Genomic DNA, 17,062 nt, shown 5'->3' on the forward strand with positions numbered 1-17,062 from the left:
TAAAACCTTTCTCATTTAAATATTTAGAATTTTTTGTTGACTAAATTATTTCTTAATTGTTTTCAACTAAAATTTAGAGATTTCTTGACTAAAACATTTTGAATTTTTATCAACTAACACATTTTGAATTTTCATTGACTAAAACATTTTGAATTTATTTGACTAAAATATTTTGAAATTTTCTGACTAAAAGATTTTGATTTTTTTGTGGACTGAAATATCTTTTAATTATTTTCTACTAAAACATTTTTTATTTTTATCAACTAAAACATTTTAAAATTTTCAACTAAAATATTTTGAATTTTCGACTAAAACATTTTGAATTTTTGTCGACTAAAATGTTTTAAACTTTTTTCAACTGAAACGTTTTGAATTTTTTTGTAGACTGAAATATTTTTATTTTTTCTCTACTAAAACATTTTTTATTTTTACAAAAGATAGTAAATCCCTGTGCACAGCGGCGCAGTGCTTCTTCTAGGTGCCAGCTGGTGCAGGATAAATTACAGTCAAGAGTTCAAAAACTTCGAGCGCACACTAGAATATCAGGATTGACACAAAGTTTATTCAAAAATGTTTAAGCACGCGGCAACAAAAATGTTTAAACAGGATTGACACAAAGTTTATTCAAAAATGTTTAAACATTTTTGAATAAACTTTGTGTCAATCCTGATATTCTAGTGTGCGCTCGAAGTTTTTGAACTCTTGACCATTTTTTATTTTTATCAGCTAAAACATTTTGGATTTTTGTTGACTAAACATTTAGAATTTTGAATTTAATTAAATTCTTAAATTAATTAATTTTTTTTAAAAATGACTAAAATGTGACTAAAACGAATTAACATTTTCCTCTCAAGACTCAGATTGAATCTAAAGTTGCTGTCAAAATGAACACTGTAAAAACAACCAGTAACATTTCTCTGACACTGATACAGTGACTGAAGATCAAGATTTTCATACAGATGATAAAACATGAAGCAGATTCTCGGCTGTGTTCGATGCTTCAAACTGTCTGTTTACAATATGAGAATAAAATGCTGCTTGTCTCTTCTTAATGTGTGAATGTTTGGAGAAGGGTCCAAATGTTGGGACCATCTCAGAGTGAGGCTGATTCTCAGCACATGAGGCTGTGGGCTCATCTCATTGGCTCTGGAGAGTCAGTTGACTGATGAGCAGAGAACAACATGAGGCTTCTTACATGAACTTCAGAGATTTTCAGGTTCCTGCTGTGTGATTGTTCATGTTCCTCTCTGAGTGTGAACCTGACAGCTGCCTGCAGAGAAGCAGAGCTCAGAGCATCTCTGAGACTTTATTAATTATAAATGATCCCATGCAGCAGAGAGCAGGCTGCACAGTGAGGAGGACGAAGATTCACACAGACTGGACGTGTCCTGTTTTCTCAGCTCAGTCTGTGACACTTGTGTCGCTGCGTGAGTGAAGATTCACAATCATAGTAAGATGCAGGAGGGAAAGTTGAATCAGATCTGAGGAAGAGGAGGAGGGGAGGGTGGGGGGAGGGGCTCATCCAACATGTATGAACAGTAGGATTAAGGGGGGGGGGGGGGGGGGGGGGTCCTGCTGTGTGTTACATCACAGTGTGTTCATGGGAGATTTTTTTTTTTTATATCTCAGATTATCTAAGAAGTGATGCTGCAGGCTCTGCTTACACACACACACACACACACACACACTGCACTGTATGTTGCACGCGGCCCCTCCCCCCTCTGCGCACTGAGCGCAAAAACCGCTCCATGAATTCTCTCTGGGCGCATTACAGAGCAAGATGGCGCTCGTGCTGTCAGCACCTCGGACAGCTCCGGCACCGAACTCAACCATCGATCTGATCTGATTGATCGGCGGAGGAGTCACGTGTCTGATCTCGATCAGTCGGAGCTTTCAGATGATGTGACTGCGTCCAGGTGTCGCGTGAAGCTGTGCGCCAGAAAGGGGACTAAAATCTGGATCAAGTTGACTGCTGACAGACAGGACCGTGTCCTCCTTCTCCTCCTGCTCCTCCTGCTCCTCTGCAGAGACAGTCTTCACTGAGGAGTTGAGGAGGGAAATAAAAAGAGGAGAAGCGGCCTGCGTGTGTGCGCGGGATGGAGGGGCGCGTGCAGAGCCCAGCAGGAGCCGGTTCGGGAAGGAGGATCAGTGCTGCCTAGTGTGTCTCCCTCTGAGCTCCGCTTCACTCCGTGTCTCTCCGCCGCTCCGCTGATGAAGATGTTGGCGCTGCTGCTGACGGTGTCCTCGGTGCTCTGGAGCCGCGGCTCCGCGCTCAGCTCTCACTTCAGCTCAGGTGAGCCCTCGGTCCGTCCGTTATTGTGCTGCTGCTGCTGTGTGATGCTGTCAGCCGGCCGGTGGGCGCCACACAGCGGGCACACATGATGTCATGTCCCGCAGGTGTCGCGCGCTATGTCCTTGTTGAGGTGTCTGGATGTAAGCGAGGCTGCAGAAACATCAGGTGTGAGTGACAGCAGCTGCTCTGGGGTCAGCTGAGAGTAAAGGTGACAGGCAGGAGGGCAGGTGAAAGGTGGTAGCGGAGGAGCGGAGGCCGCCTCTGATTGGAGCTGCTGTTATCCAATTAGTGGAGAAGCAGAGGATTATGGGAGATGATGAATGGGTGCTGATCATGGTGAAATCATCAGAAATCGGGCTTCTTTTTTCCAGTACCGTTATTATTCTGCAGCATGAGCAGCGGCCTGTCATCCAGGTGGTTGCTATGGTAACCAGGAGGTGCAGCAGTCTCCGGCTTGTTTCCAGCACTGAATAAAAATGGATGGAGTGTACAGTGTGGGAGCAGCCAGTAAATATCCTGTAAAGGTTTCTGAAGTGGTCTCTGCTGCCTCGCTTCACGGCGCCCTCCTGCCCTTTAACAAGAACATTATCTGAGTGATTTCAGTGTTTCACTCTCTGCAGCGGGCAGTTTGTAGCAGGACGACAGGAGGAAGGTTTTCATTGGCTCTGTAGCTGCAGAGCGTCTTAGTCTGGTCTGTTCTCTGTTGAACGTTTCAGCTGATCTAAAACACAAATTCACAACATTTAGGCCCCAGCTGGGTCTGTGACACATCACTCCTCCATCTGGGAGTCGCTACAACTCAGAGGGCGACGAGTCGATGATAAATGATATCAGTGCATCACGTTGTTTGATTTCTACTCATGATTTATTTTCTCACTTTTAAAACACAGCACACTGTATGTGTAGTGATCCATAGTTTAACAGATGAATGTACCTGCAGACAGCGTGGCTCTTGTTCAGGTCTCTTTTCAACCTCACAGCCTAAATGTTTCCACACTGCAGCTTCAAACCAGTCAGATTGTTTCTATCTGTGCTCACACACTGATCCTCTGTGGGATATTTATGTCAGCATAGTGTCCAGTGATTAAATGCTGTAATATTTACCAGACACAGACTGAAATGACTGCGTACTGTTGAAGATAAATGATCTGCAGCCTTTTTACTTTAAAAAGTGAAGTGTAATAATTAATGTGAGAGCACCTGACAGTCTGCTGCCTGTATGAGTGTAGTAAAATCAGGGGGAGGTGGAGGCTCTGTTGGTTGTTTTAATGTCTCCATCAGTGGAGAGCAGCCGAGATGCTGAGCAGAGCAGGTGCAGAGTTATTTTGGTTGAAGTAGTTTAATGCTGCAGTGTGTGTCTGTCAGCCGGTGTCATTTTTTAACATTACTGCTGATTGCTGCTCCGCTCTGTTAACGTTTGTCTCTGGGTGATGGCAGAAGGAAGTTTTCACTGTATACTTCACGTTCACCTCGTAAATGTAATCATTCAGACATCAAACTAAAACAAGCTCAAAGCTGCTGCCTTTTGTGAAGATGAAGGGATGATGCCCGATGAGTCCATTAGCAATTTTTAACGGCTGATGTGGCAGCGTGAACCATCCGACACGCCGCAGAGGTAGTTTAAAAATGACAACTGACAACTCGAAGGGTGTTATCCTGCTTATACCATGGCCACTTATCAGAGAAATAAAGTAAGAATATTCATTCATATTTTCTCAAGTTTTTCACAAGCCATAACTCCATGGCAACACCTGGGGGTTTGAGTAATACCTGGAACAATCATTGCCACCCCGTAAGGTTTTTATGCAGTAGAAACATTATTCAGTCCTCCAGTAAATAGGACGAACCTTAGATACGACTTAGCATCGGATGATATTTTTAGTTCACTCAGCTCATGGAACCCTTTAGCTCAGCTATTAGCCGGAAAGCTAGTGTTATGCTAACAAGACTTAAAGTCAATAACAGTAACGAACAGTAAATATAATCTGACAGTATGTTTGACAACAAGTGGCAGCTATCAGCCATGTCACTGTCCCCGAATCAATATCAAGATTTTCACAAACGATACACCATGTTTAATTTTACTGTCAGTTGCAGCCTGAAGTAGTGGCTCCAGTATTCATCCAGACCACAGTATAATTACAGTATTGTGGTATGATAAGTTATATCTAGTGTGTCCGTGCTGTAGACTGTCCCGGTGCTGCACTGCCCTCGAGGTTGAGTTCTGCCTCTTTCGGTCCATCAGCATCAGGTTATTAACAAACATTTAGATAATCAATTATCGACATTTGTGGATCGATGTGGAATCATCCACGTCTGCATCGCCATGCATCTAAGAATTGATTATTTCCCCCACCCGTAGTTTGGACTGAAAAAGATTCAGTTGTGATTGAAATGTTGTCTTTTTAAATAAAGTTGTAGTTTGGATGGAGTGTCTCTTTGAGTTTCAGCGAACCTGCGGCTTCATGTTGTGTTTATTAATGCACTCCTCTCCTTAAAGGCCTGGACGTACCAAACTGACACTGACTAGTGATGACGAAGTCCGACTGTTTGTGTCGCCGTGTCTCAGCAAAAAAGTTTCGCGTGAGAGGAAATAACTCTCCACACCAGCAGACAGCAGTTTTCTGTATTCATCATTAATTCAATTCAATTAAATTTTATTTATAAAGCCCAATATCACAATTTGCCTCAGAGGGTTTACAGCATATGACATCATTCTGTCCTTTGGACCCTCACAGCAGATCAGTAAAGCTGAGTTAGTGACATGCAGTAAGAGGACGTGAATGTAAGCAAATGAAGAAGAACCAACTTTTCAGAAACTGAGGACACAGAGAGAGAAGGAGAGAAGGAACTTGGTGTATTATAGGGGGTCCCCTGGCAGACTAGGCCTAAGTCAGCCTAACTAGGGGCTGGTTCAAGACAAGCCTGAGCCAGCCCTAACTATAAGCTTTATCAAAAAGCAAAGTCTTAGTGACATGCAGTAAAGCCATGTTATTGACATGCAGTAGAGTCGAGTTAGTGATGTGCAGTAAGAGGATGTGAATGTTAGCAAATGAAGAGGAACCAACTTTTCAAATACTGAGGAGAGAAGGAGAGAAGGTGCTCGGTGTACCACGGGAGGTCCTCCGGCAGACTAGGCCTAAGTCAGCCTAACTAGGGGCTGGTTCAAGGCAAGCCTGCGCCAGCCCTAACTGTAAGCTTTATCAAAGAGGAAAGTCTTAGTGACATGCAGTAAAGCTGAGTTAATGACATGCAGTAGAGTCGAGTTAGTGATGTGCAGTAAGAGGATGTGAATGTTAGCAAATGAAGAAGACCCAACTTTTCAGAAACTGAGGACACAGAGAGAGAGAGAAGGAGAGAAGGTGCCCGGTGTATTATAGGGGGGTCCTCCGGCAGACTAGGCCTAAGTCAGCCTAACTAGGGGCTGGTTCAAGGCAAGCCTGAGCCAGCCCTAACTATAAGCTTTATCAAAAAGGAAAGTCTTAAGTCTAGTCTTAAATGTGGAGACGGTGTCTGCCTCCCGGGCCAAAACAGGAAGCCAAATTTTAAAATGAATTCCAGAATGAACAGGAAGTCGATGAAGAGCCTTTTAAAGCAGAGTAATGTGTTCTAGGACATTTGGTCTTGGTGAGTCGACGTGCTGCTGCGTTTTGGATCATCTTAAGTTTGTTTAAAGATTTCTGTGAGAGGCCTGAGAACAATGAGTTGACTGAGAGATATTTTTAATCAGAAAAGATGATTTAAATATCATGAAGAAGCTTTTTGTAAATGTTAGTTTTGGCCCTGGCCTGGTTCTGACAGGCTGCAGAGGATTCATGTGTGACATCATGAGGTCAGTCATTAGATGCAGCCTCACATGTTATAGGTTTCATTTCTAAAGGCTGCAGTGGATGTGCTGTTGTAGTTTAGTGAGAAGAAGCAGATGAATGGAGGAGCTGAGCTGCAGCTGCTCGTCACATCTCTCCATCTCTGTTTTGATGAAAAGATGGAAGCAGAGAAGAGGCCTGGTGGAGCTGAGAGGAAATATATTTAAGAAGTGAGAGAGAGAAACCTGGCTCTTCCTCCGGTGTTGGCTGCTGCGTAGGGGGCAGGTCCAGGGATGACATCACGGCCCAGTGAAGGCGGGGCTTTGTATCAGCGGATGTTTACTGGCAGTGCTGGCTGCTTTCCCGGGCCCCAAGTTATCATTTCACATCTCTCAGTGGGCTCCTGGCTGCACATCCACAGGCACTCTCTAATTATATGGACACAAAGCAGTCGGCGGAGCAGGACATGGTGTGTTTGAAAGCCTGCTGGACTACACTCGCTCCAGGCTGTCGCTAAGGACGATTCAGGGATGGAGCAGGTAAACCCACATATTCACAGCTGGAGGTTTGGTGTGTGTGGTCCCTCCGTACAGACAGGAACAGATTACAGAAGTACAGGATAAGTTTGACAGGATAAATGAGGTACAGTTGGCAGGCTGAGGAGGTGGAGTGTCTGTAAACTGGATTCATGCCTTTAAAAGCTTCCTGCTCTGATCCAGAGCTCCTGTTAGGAACTCACACTGATGTGAGGAGATGAAAGGCCTGAGGTGGTCTCAAGTACTTTCCCCTGTTTCTGAAGAACGGCTTGTTCAGAACATAATCAGCAGCGTACGTGAGGCTGCTGCAGACATGCCTCTGATTGCTAATAGCTTGTGCACTCTGACAGAGCCTCCCTCTGCGTGTGTGTGTGGAGAATAAAAGCCTCTAATTGAATATAAGTATATCAGCTATTTTGGTTGGAGGAAACACACTCCCACTCACTCGTCTCCACCTCTGATCAGATGAAGTGATCACGGTGAGTTCCTGTCGATGATGAATGAACGAAAACAGGACAAAAACAAGTGGAAGATCAGATACACACACACACACACACACACACGCACTATCACACACACAGCACTCTGATACTTTACTGGATCGATGCAACACAAAGACACAGAGCAGCTCACCACTTCGCATCTGCCGCTTTGTGTCTCTAAACTGATCGCAAATCAATACCTCTCATGTTACTGAGCGTCTCTGTGCTGCGATGGAGACACACAGATCACATCCAGAGTTCACATTATCATTAAAGCTGCAGTTTAATTTTAGCGTCTTTGGGCAAAAATCCCATAATAACCTTTGAGCTTATTGTTATTCAAGTGTTCTGAGAGAAAACTAGACTTCTGCTCCTCCTCTTGTTTAGAGAACACTTTGTCCTCCTATCACAGGTCATTTCAGAGAGAGGGCGTTCCTGTTGGCTGATGTACAGATGCAGATGAGCGTGCACGTCCCTTCAGATTGTGGAAGTCTGATTCAGTGGAGGAGAATCTTGCAGAGAAAGTTCCAGCATTGGCAACAGTAGTAGCTAACGTTAGCTAGAGCCTCGAATCACAGTGTGTCCTCCACCTCACTCCCCACCACTCAGCGCTCTGATTCTCTGCCTGAGACCAGTTCATCCTGATCTGTCTTGCCAGGTTTTGGCGGGGTTGTAATTGCTCATCATCGGGTTCTCACCAAATTAGTGTTGTTTTTTGTTTTGTTTTTCCAAATGAAATCAGCAGTTCTCATTCATAAATGGAAGGCGTTTTAATGCACTCAATCAAAAGGGAAAGGAGGGGTGAGTGTGACTGAGAGAGGGAAAGTGATGGAACAATGGAGTGATATGGCGAACCTGGTGAGGAAAAAGAGAGAGTGGGGGAGAGGGATAGAAAACGAGAGTAAGAGATCAAGAGAGAGGAGCTGTAAGGCAAATTGATTGGTCGACAGTGTTTGTGTCTGCCAGTGGGAGAGATGTGCGCAACATGCAACGTAGAGCGGCGATCATTTTCTGCACACTGCATCTTCTCACTAGGAGAAGAGGTGAGAGGAAACTTGCTACTAGCTAAGCTCTTAGCTAGTAATCAGTGTTTTGATAATAAAAAAATATATTTATTTTATAGTAGAAACTAGTCCATACCCATTGGTAGCTTTGTCACCTTCTACCTATGCCAATCCTCAATGCCTATGTGCAGTTTCACATAGATTGACCACGTCAGTGAGTAGAAAAACGTGGGACAGACAGAATGACTGACTGACTGACAGAATGACACACTGACAGTTTCCGTGATTATGTACAGCATACCATACCATGACTTAGTCATACCAAACATTAGAAAACAACACCAACATTGGTCCACAGGGGGAGCCACAGCGATCGGTCGCATTTTAGCCATTTTGAAGCATTTTTCTGTTGTTATAGCGCCACCCAGTTGCCAATTAGAGTTAAATTTCTCCAGTCACCTTGAGGCGTCCTGTTCTACATATCTACCAAGTTTAGTAAAAATCCATATGGCGGTTAGGCCTAGATAAGAAATGAGCTCTCTAGCGCCCCCATTTTGTTTGATGGGGTCAATAATGGAGGGGTCCCCTCAGATTATGTGTGGTCATATGCCTACAAAGTTGCGTGGTGATGGGTGAAACCCTTGAGATGTTATACACCTTTATGTGATGAGCCACGCCCTCCACAATATTCATTGCCTTATAGAAGCTCAGTTTTAGTAAGTTTTCCAACTTTTGCCAAGAGGGAACTTTAGATATTGGTCCCTAGATTATGTTCACCCAGTTTCATGCAGATCGCTCAAACTTCCTAGAAAGAGATCCATTTGAAGTGTTTTTCAAAAAATTCAAAATGGTGGAAAATCTATATAAGCGGAAGTTATGGGTTCTTGAGGCAAATGTGTTCCTCATGAGGAGAGGCATCTCTGTGCAAAGTTTCATGTCTCTACCACATACGGGGCATGAGATATGCCCATTCAAAGTTTGACATTTCAATGGGTTGCTATAGCGCCCCCCTTTGGCCAATTGATGTAATATTGCTTCATTGGCATCCTCCCATGACCCTCTACCACTGTGCCAAATTTCACATGGATTGACCAAGTCAGTGAGGAGAAAAACGTGGAACAGACACACAGACAGAGTTTTCGTCATTATATAGTAAGATTCAGGTTTTTAATCGGGTTCAGGCTCAAAACAGCTGCTGTGGACAGAACTGTGCAGGATCATGTCGGGTCGGGTCTGAATTTTTGGGATCTACAGCCACTACAGACCACCTCGCCTGGAGGAGAGCGGGCAGCAGCTCTGGAGACAGACCCCTAGTCAGTGCCTGCAGTAACCAAAATCCAGCCAGCTCAGGGGACCAGACAGCCGTGACTCCCCGCTGCATCAGCAAACTTTCTGTTGCTGCTGTTACACAGGTTAGACCTGACACTGGGAGGGTTCGTGCTGGCTCAATTCGAGCTGCTACAGCTGCTGACTGAAGGTCCATCTCCAGAGCTGCTGCCTGCTCTCCTCCTGGTGAAGTAGTCCACAGTGGCAGGGAGCGAGGTGAAGAGAGTGAGGCGGAGGGAGCGTGAGGTGGCTAACGGCTAATTGTGGTAAACACAGAGTTTGGGGGGAGAAGAGACTGAGAGAATAAAATCAGACTGCTGATGCATATGGCCCAGAGTTTGGTGCTGCGGCTCTAACAGGAGGAGCGTGTGTCTTCACATCTTTTCCAGATATCTAACTCCACCAGCTTTATGAGGAAAGTAGTTTTTCAGTTGATATGATTGTTGAGTCTATAGACGGTCAGATTATTTAGATTGTTTATCACAATCCATGAATGAAGTTACTGCTGCAGCACTAATCAAACCTGTGGCGTCCACTGTGTCGATCACAGGATCGTCACAGACCTCGAGCGGCTCTCTCAGAGTCGGGATGCTCTTCCTGCTGTTAGCAGACTGAGCTGAAGCATTCTCACTGTTGTAGGCCTGTGTAACGGGACAGATGATGTCATGTGACAGCGGTCACCTGTTCAGATCTGATGATGTCACAGTGTTTGATCAGACACATGATGATGTTTACAACACACAGCATGCCTGATGGAGTGTTTCAGCACCTTGGAGAGCTCCAGCTCTGAAAACTGAGAGACAGCTGAGCTCACCTCTGAGAACAGTTCAAGTGTTTTAATGAACACTCTGTCACAGTAACACTTTATTTATTTAGCAGTGATATTAATAGATGGTTTATAACGCTGTGATGTTGCTGCTCAGTCAGCAGGACTCATCTGTTGGATCTGCAGGAATTTGTTTTAACTTTATTTCACTGTGGCGTTTCTGTGTTTCGAACCACAGCGTCTGTGAAGGCTGAATCCCGACAAAACATTTGCACACGACATTTTGTAAAAGTTTTTTAGGGTCCGGGCAGCTAAGCTGCCAGGACACTATTGTAATCCTAGGTATTCATCTTCTTCTTTCTTCTTCTGAGGAAATCATGCTTCTCATGGGTGAAAACTCACCAAACTTTGCACAAAGGTCCAGTCTCATGCCAGATATCCTCAGCTGTAAACTCAAGACAATAGTCCTGATGGTGGCGCTACAGCAAGCGTCTAAAGTTCAAAACTTTGAAAATTCATAACAAATCAACCATACATGCTACAACTTCACAACTTTCATCAAACTGTAGCCCCAATACTGAAGAAACTTTTGTACATTTAAACCTATTAAAAATTAAGAAGTTCATCACTCTGTTTTTTTCAAAAATTGTAAAACTTCTTAACCCTATGTCCTCCCACAATTTTTGCTCAATTGACACCAAACTTGCTACAGAGCATCTTCAGACTGTCCTACAAAAACTATGTTTCTCAGATTTTTGATTTATCAAAAATTGAGCCTACAGTGCATCAAAATGTTTGACTGTAAATGGTACTGTAAACATATACGCGCAAATTCTTGCTAAATAAATCTTAAATGTTCATGAAAAAAAGACAAAATTCTAGAGTCATGGTAGATGATGTGTGGCAAATTTCAGAATTTTAACTGAAAACCTGAATTTTTGACAGCATTTTGAATTTTGCTCTAATGTGAACAATTGGAGTCAATGTAAAAATGGCAATTTTAAACATCAGTTTTTCACTTATGGAGCCAATCAATCATTGTTACAAACAAATTACCAACATCTCCATGCTGTCTAGATGCAATATGTGTATTTTCAGATTTTTGTCTTAATAACTTAATTTTTTACAGTGGTTTCAAATCTGCCTTTCCATGCAAGGATGGCTGCTTTCCTACACAACAGTGAATGGCTTACTCAATTTGTGAAGCCACTGTTGAGTTGCTACTTGCCAATTAGCTCAGAGCAGTAGATGACTGTCTTAGGGTCCAGAGGTTGCATGTTTGAGCCTCAACTGGTGCAGAATCCACATTGTAATGTAATCATCTTCTTGTGCTCCAGCTTATTGCTTAAAATTGCCTAAGCGTGACTGATCACTGTGCAGCATCTTCAAGTCTTTTTTCTGCTAGAAAATCTGCCTTCTCTTGCTTGAAAATAAACCAAACTTTGCACAAAGATCCAGTGTCAATACTTCAGTGTGAAACCATCTGAGGCTTCTCACTTTGCACATAGCTCAACTAGTTAAACATCAATTTTTCATTTATGGAGCAAATCAATCATTGTTACAAACAAATTACCAACATCTCCATGCTGTCTAGATGCAATATGTTTATTTTCAGATTTTTGTTTCGATAACTGAATTTTTTACAGTGGTTTGAAATCTGCTTTTCCATGCATGGACGGCTGCTAAACCTGCACGTCTGGCTTAGTCAGTTTGTGAAGCTACACATGAATTGTCACTGACTAATTAGCTCAGTGAGATAGAAATTGATTCTTAGTCTCAGAGGTTGTGAGTTCAAGCCTCAGCTGATGCAAAAGGCAGATTGTGTTGCTAAATTCCTAAATGTCTTCCGATTCTTCTGCTTGTTGCTCAGAATTGCCTAAAAATGCCCGGACCCGACCCATCGCTGCGCAGCGGCTATAATTTTAATTAAACCTGCTTTGTTTGGGTCTTCATCAGGGGCAGAATCTCCAGGCACCTTGTGATTTGATTCAGAGGGCGACGAGTCGATGATAAATCGATATCAGTGCATCACATTGTTTGATTTCTACTCATGATTTATTTTCTCACTTTTAAAACACAGCACACTGTATGTGTAGCGATCCATAGTTTAACAGATGAATGTACCTGCAGACAGCGTGGCTCTTGTTCAGGTCTCTTTTCAACCTCACAGCCTAAATGTTTCCACACTGCAGCTTCAAACCAGTCAGATAGCCGGTGTCGTTCGTTAACGTTACTGCTGATCGCTGCTCTGCTCTGTGAACATTCATCTCTGGGTGATGGCAGAAGGAAGTTTTCACTGTATACTTCACGTTCACCTCGTAAATGTAATTATTTAGACATTTGGTCTAGCGTGTCTGTGCTATGGTCTGTTCAGGTGCTGCACTGCTCTCGTGGTTGAACTCCGCCTCTTTCATTTCATCTGCGTCACGTTATTAACAAACATTAACATAATTGAGTTTTGACATTTGTGAATCGTTTTATAATCGTGCACGTCTACATGGAGATGCATCTAAGAACTGATTATTCCTCCTTCCCTTAGTCGTCATGAATGTGCCGGTTGAACAAGTGATACAAACAAAACAGGACCCACTCATCAAAGTGTTGCTCCACAGCGCCACCAGTGGTCAGAAACTCCATTTAGTGCCTTTAATTCATGAAACACCTAAAACAGATGCTCCTGTCTGGATATTTAATCTGAGAACCGTTTATTTGTTTCAAAACTCAAAGTTAAAACCCTTAAATGTCTCTTAAAAATCTGGTTTAAGGGGTTTCTGAAGTGAGTTTCCACTGCTCTTAATGAGTCCATCCTTCTCTCCTTCCTCTGAAAACCAGAGTCCAGAGCGACCGTCTCAGACGCCATCATGGCCGCCTCACACATCACAGCAGTGTCCTTTTGATAACAGCGAGCCTCAAAATAAAACAGTTTGCTCTCTGGATAAAATCATGAGAGCTATTATTTCTTTTATTACTTCACCTGTGAGCATCATTAGGAGTGTATGAGGGAATAATTTCATTTCCTGCTTCCTCTCTAGCCTCTCAGCCGAGGCTCTAATGACAAATTGATTTGCTGTGGAGCGATTCGCTGTTAGAGAGACGTCCAGCTATCGTCTCTGCTCTGCTTCGTCTGTTTGCACAGCAGAGGCTGATCAGTGGACTGAAGGACGGGGAGTCAACAGAGGAGTAGAGTGATGCACTGACTGACTGCAGGTTGAGTCGATGCACCACGTCGCTGGTTTATTTCAGTCCTGTTTGTGTCCTCTGTGTTTTGATTTTATAAACTTTGTCCTCCTCACTGTCCTCAGCTGTCTCTGCCCTCCCTGTTTCTGTCTTCATCTCTCTCTCTTTCTGTATATCTATCCATCTCCGCTTCCCCGAGCTGTGCTGTGGAGGCCCTCTCAGTCCCTGCAGTATCACAGCAGGCTGTTAAGCCAGTGATTTAGAGGGATTCATTGCTGGCCACGCTCGGCTGGCTGAGAAATGAGGTGATTGGCTCAGACTGCAAGCGCGTCCTGATGCAGAGAGAAGAAGGAGGAACAGTGTTGGTGGAGGAGTGAAAGAGGAAATCAGAGTGATAGTTAATGTGCAGACTGCAGAACAGATCTGAAGCTCCTCCTAGAGGTGCAGAGCTGGAGAACGTTGCTGATTAGAGGGACGTCTGGAGTGCTTTGCTCAGCCTGCTGCCCCCGAGACCCGGCCCCGGATAAGAGGATGAGAATGAATGGATGGCATATTGTAATTTAACTGTTCTGTGAGAGAGCTGCACCTCCTCTCTGCTCTGCATTCAGGAGACTTTGTCCAATCACAGGTGATTTCAGAGAGAGGGCGTTCCTATTGGCTGTTGTGCAGATGCAGATGTGCGTGCACGTCCCTTCAGACGGTGAGAGTTTGATTCATGGAGGAGAATCCTTGCTGCTAAAAGTGGATACCACACACACACACACACACACACACACACACAGACCCATATATAGTGCATGAACACCAGTAGGTTGCTATGGAAACATGTAGTCCTTCTTCATGTCCTGTTGTTTTATGAGGAGATCCTCCCTGAGACATGTTGGATCTGCCCGCTGGTCGGCCTGTGAGGTCAGTGCCACCGTCGCCGCCACCCACGCAGCTGATAAGCCACCGTATGCGTCAGTCGTTTAACAACACGGCAGATACGCCCTCAGACCGTCTCCATGGCAACCAGTCTCACTGCATCAGCGCTGTCTTTCATCGCAGGTTAATTCAGCGTTTCAGAACGCTTTGACTGATCAAGGTCTGAGCGAGGGAATAAAACAGCTCCTCTGTGTCAGATTCAAACAGCCTTAAAAAGCTTTTTAACATTCCTGTAAACTTCAGCTGAAACTCCTGTTGAAGTCAGACCAAGAGGAAACTGAGAGCTGCTCTTCCTCCATCTTTAGTACATGTACATGCATGGTTGCATGGCTGAGCGCCACAGGAAATCATTCCTGCCTGTGGCCATCAAAGTGTACAACTCCTCCCTCTGAGTGGCCCTGAGACTCTTTCACACACTGCAATAATTTAATTTAACTTGTGCAATAACCCCATTCACCCTGACTGTATATATTCTGTTTGTGTAAATAATCTTGTTCAGTTTACAATATATATATGTATATTTATATATATATATATATATATATATATATATATTTATTTATTTATTTATTTACGTTTATGTTTGTTAATAATTCCTGTTTATTTAACTATATATTTGTTAATACTATTGTTTAAATTTCTTATATTTTCACGTATCTTTCCCCTCTTGCAAGGAGCACCTGTAACATAAATAATTTCCCTTCGGGGATCAATAAAGTATTTCTGATTCTGATTCTGATTCTGATGGTGTCATCTGAAAGGGAACGCTGAAGTGTTCCCCCCAACATAAGGCTAACACATGAACTGACTGTGTGATGAAAAATTGATCAGAACAACAGAGGAGCCACTTGTTTATCTGTACATGTATAACAGTCTGTGGTGACAATAAGGGCTTAAAATCTGCTGTGGAGGTGAGGCGTGTCATTTACTACAAGACCCATAAACCATCAGGCCAATTGCTGGCTTCTGATTGGCTGATCTGAGAAGAGAGGCGGTTCTTGTTGGCTGTTGTAGGCTGTGGAGAGGACACGGAAGCTCCTATTGGCTCAAGTAAGGTGTCAATCAAAAGGTCAGGAGCCAGTTGCACAAAACACCTTAAGTTTTCTCCTTAAGTATGACACTTAATTAAGACTTAATTTTTCCTAAACTGAGGGACTTGCTTTTGGTGTTGCGCAGAACCCCTGAGAAGGTTTCCTTACTTAAGAGAAAATGTTAAGACATTCACTGCACTGAAGGACATTTTACACTGGTAAAATTCTACAGTTTCCATGACAACCCTTTGTTTGCTGGCACTCAAGCTGGTGATACTTTAAATCTGTTGTGCTTTAACTTTATGGGATTCCTTAGGTGTAAGACCAAGATAAGGAAAAAACCTTAAATACTTAAGTGAACATTTTAAGGAAACATGAAGGAGATGACTTGTTTTGTGATTTTAGTTTAAGAAAGCCTTAACATGGACATTAAGGAAAATCTTAACTTAAGGTGTTTTGTGTAACCGGCCCCAGAAGTTTAGCCACCATGTTGGTATCGATTTGTCAACGTATTTACATGTAAAATGTAAAATTACCATCACTGTGGACAGTAAGAACAGAAATATGAACATTTGAAATTTGAGGGATTTTTTTTTTTTTCCCCCCAAATTTGGCACAAATGTCCTCTTGGACTGAACGATGATTAGATTTTAATGGTTGAAGGTCTGAGGTCAGTGTGACCTCACAAAACATGTTGTTGACCATAACTGAAGAATTCATACACTAATTATGACAAAAAGTGACACAAATGTCTAACAGGATAAAATAATGAAGGTCAAAGGTCAGCAATGGGGAGTTGGTTGTAGTCTTGTACCTGCCTGTTTGTGTGGGCCGGATCTGAGTGTTTAACATCCATCAATGTGGTCAGGGAGGTCAGGGACAGATAACGTTACATGTAACTGTGTGGCTTAGTTAAGTCTCGGTGGCGCTGTACTGTGGGTGACTCGGGTGGTTCTGCTGTCAGACTGGTCCTGAGGCAGATCACTGGTTGAACTGGTTCAGGAGCAGCTGAGTGAGGCGGCTGATGTCATTGCTCTTGACACTGTGGGGTTCTGCGACGGGACGAGTGGGGTCACTTTGTCTTAGATGAATGTTTAATTGATGGTTTTTGGATTCCAGCTCTGCAGGCGTTGGTAGCTGTCGTCCTGTGTGCGTTATCTCTCTGTCATAATTTGCACGTGAGCAGTGAGACAGCGCACGTGAAGCCGCTGCAGCTGCAGCACTTTGGTTATTTATGTGATGAAGGCAGTGAGGAGATCCTCCTCTGTGTGTGTGTGTGTGTGTGTGTGTGGACATACAAACTATATCTGTACATGTCCAATGAGAACGAGCAGGAAAAGAGAGCATCTGTGTCGTCGCTGTGTTTGTGTGTGTGTGTGTGTGTGTGTGTGTGTGTGTGTGTGTGTGTGGGTTGATGTGACAGTATTTGCTCCAGTTTCTCATTCGGGCCGTTTCCTCCTCTCAGTGACAGATGAGCTCATCCAGTATTTAGAGCATCAGTCAGTCCGGACTGGATCAGCGTCCCCTGATCTCAGCCGGTCGAGTCCCACACAGGACTGTTTAGGATTTAGAGGAAAATAATATTCATACTAGAGGACGACATGGGAGTCGATTTTTACTCCTGTCACGTTACCGTGTTGTGAAACTAGAATTACCGCCAAACGATGAAAACGATGAAGTAATTTTTGTCAACAACCTTTTTTCCATGACCAAAACG

General features: G+C 43.6%; 1 protein-coding gene across 1 annotated transcript in view; it reads left to right on the top strand.

Moving 5' to 3' along the window:
- Positions 1-1,760: 1,760 nt before the first annotated feature.
- Positions 1,761-17,062, top strand: part of aatkb (apoptosis-associated tyrosine kinase b) — a 78,917-nt gene continuing 63,615 nt past the window's right edge. The window contains exon 1 of the mRNA XM_033611501.2: positions 1,761-2,293. Within this exon, the coding sequence (XP_033467392.2) occupies positions 2,212-2,293 (82 nt within the window). The 5' untranslated portion in view covers positions 1,761-2,211. The remainder of the gene's footprint in view (positions 2,294-17,062) is intronic.

This window comes from Epinephelus lanceolatus, chromosome 21 (assembly GCF_041903045.1).
Source record: "Epinephelus lanceolatus isolate andai-2023 chromosome 21, ASM4190304v1, whole genome shotgun sequence".
NCBI classification, from domain to species: Eukaryota; Metazoa; Chordata; class Actinopteri; order Perciformes; family Serranidae; genus Epinephelus; species Epinephelus lanceolatus.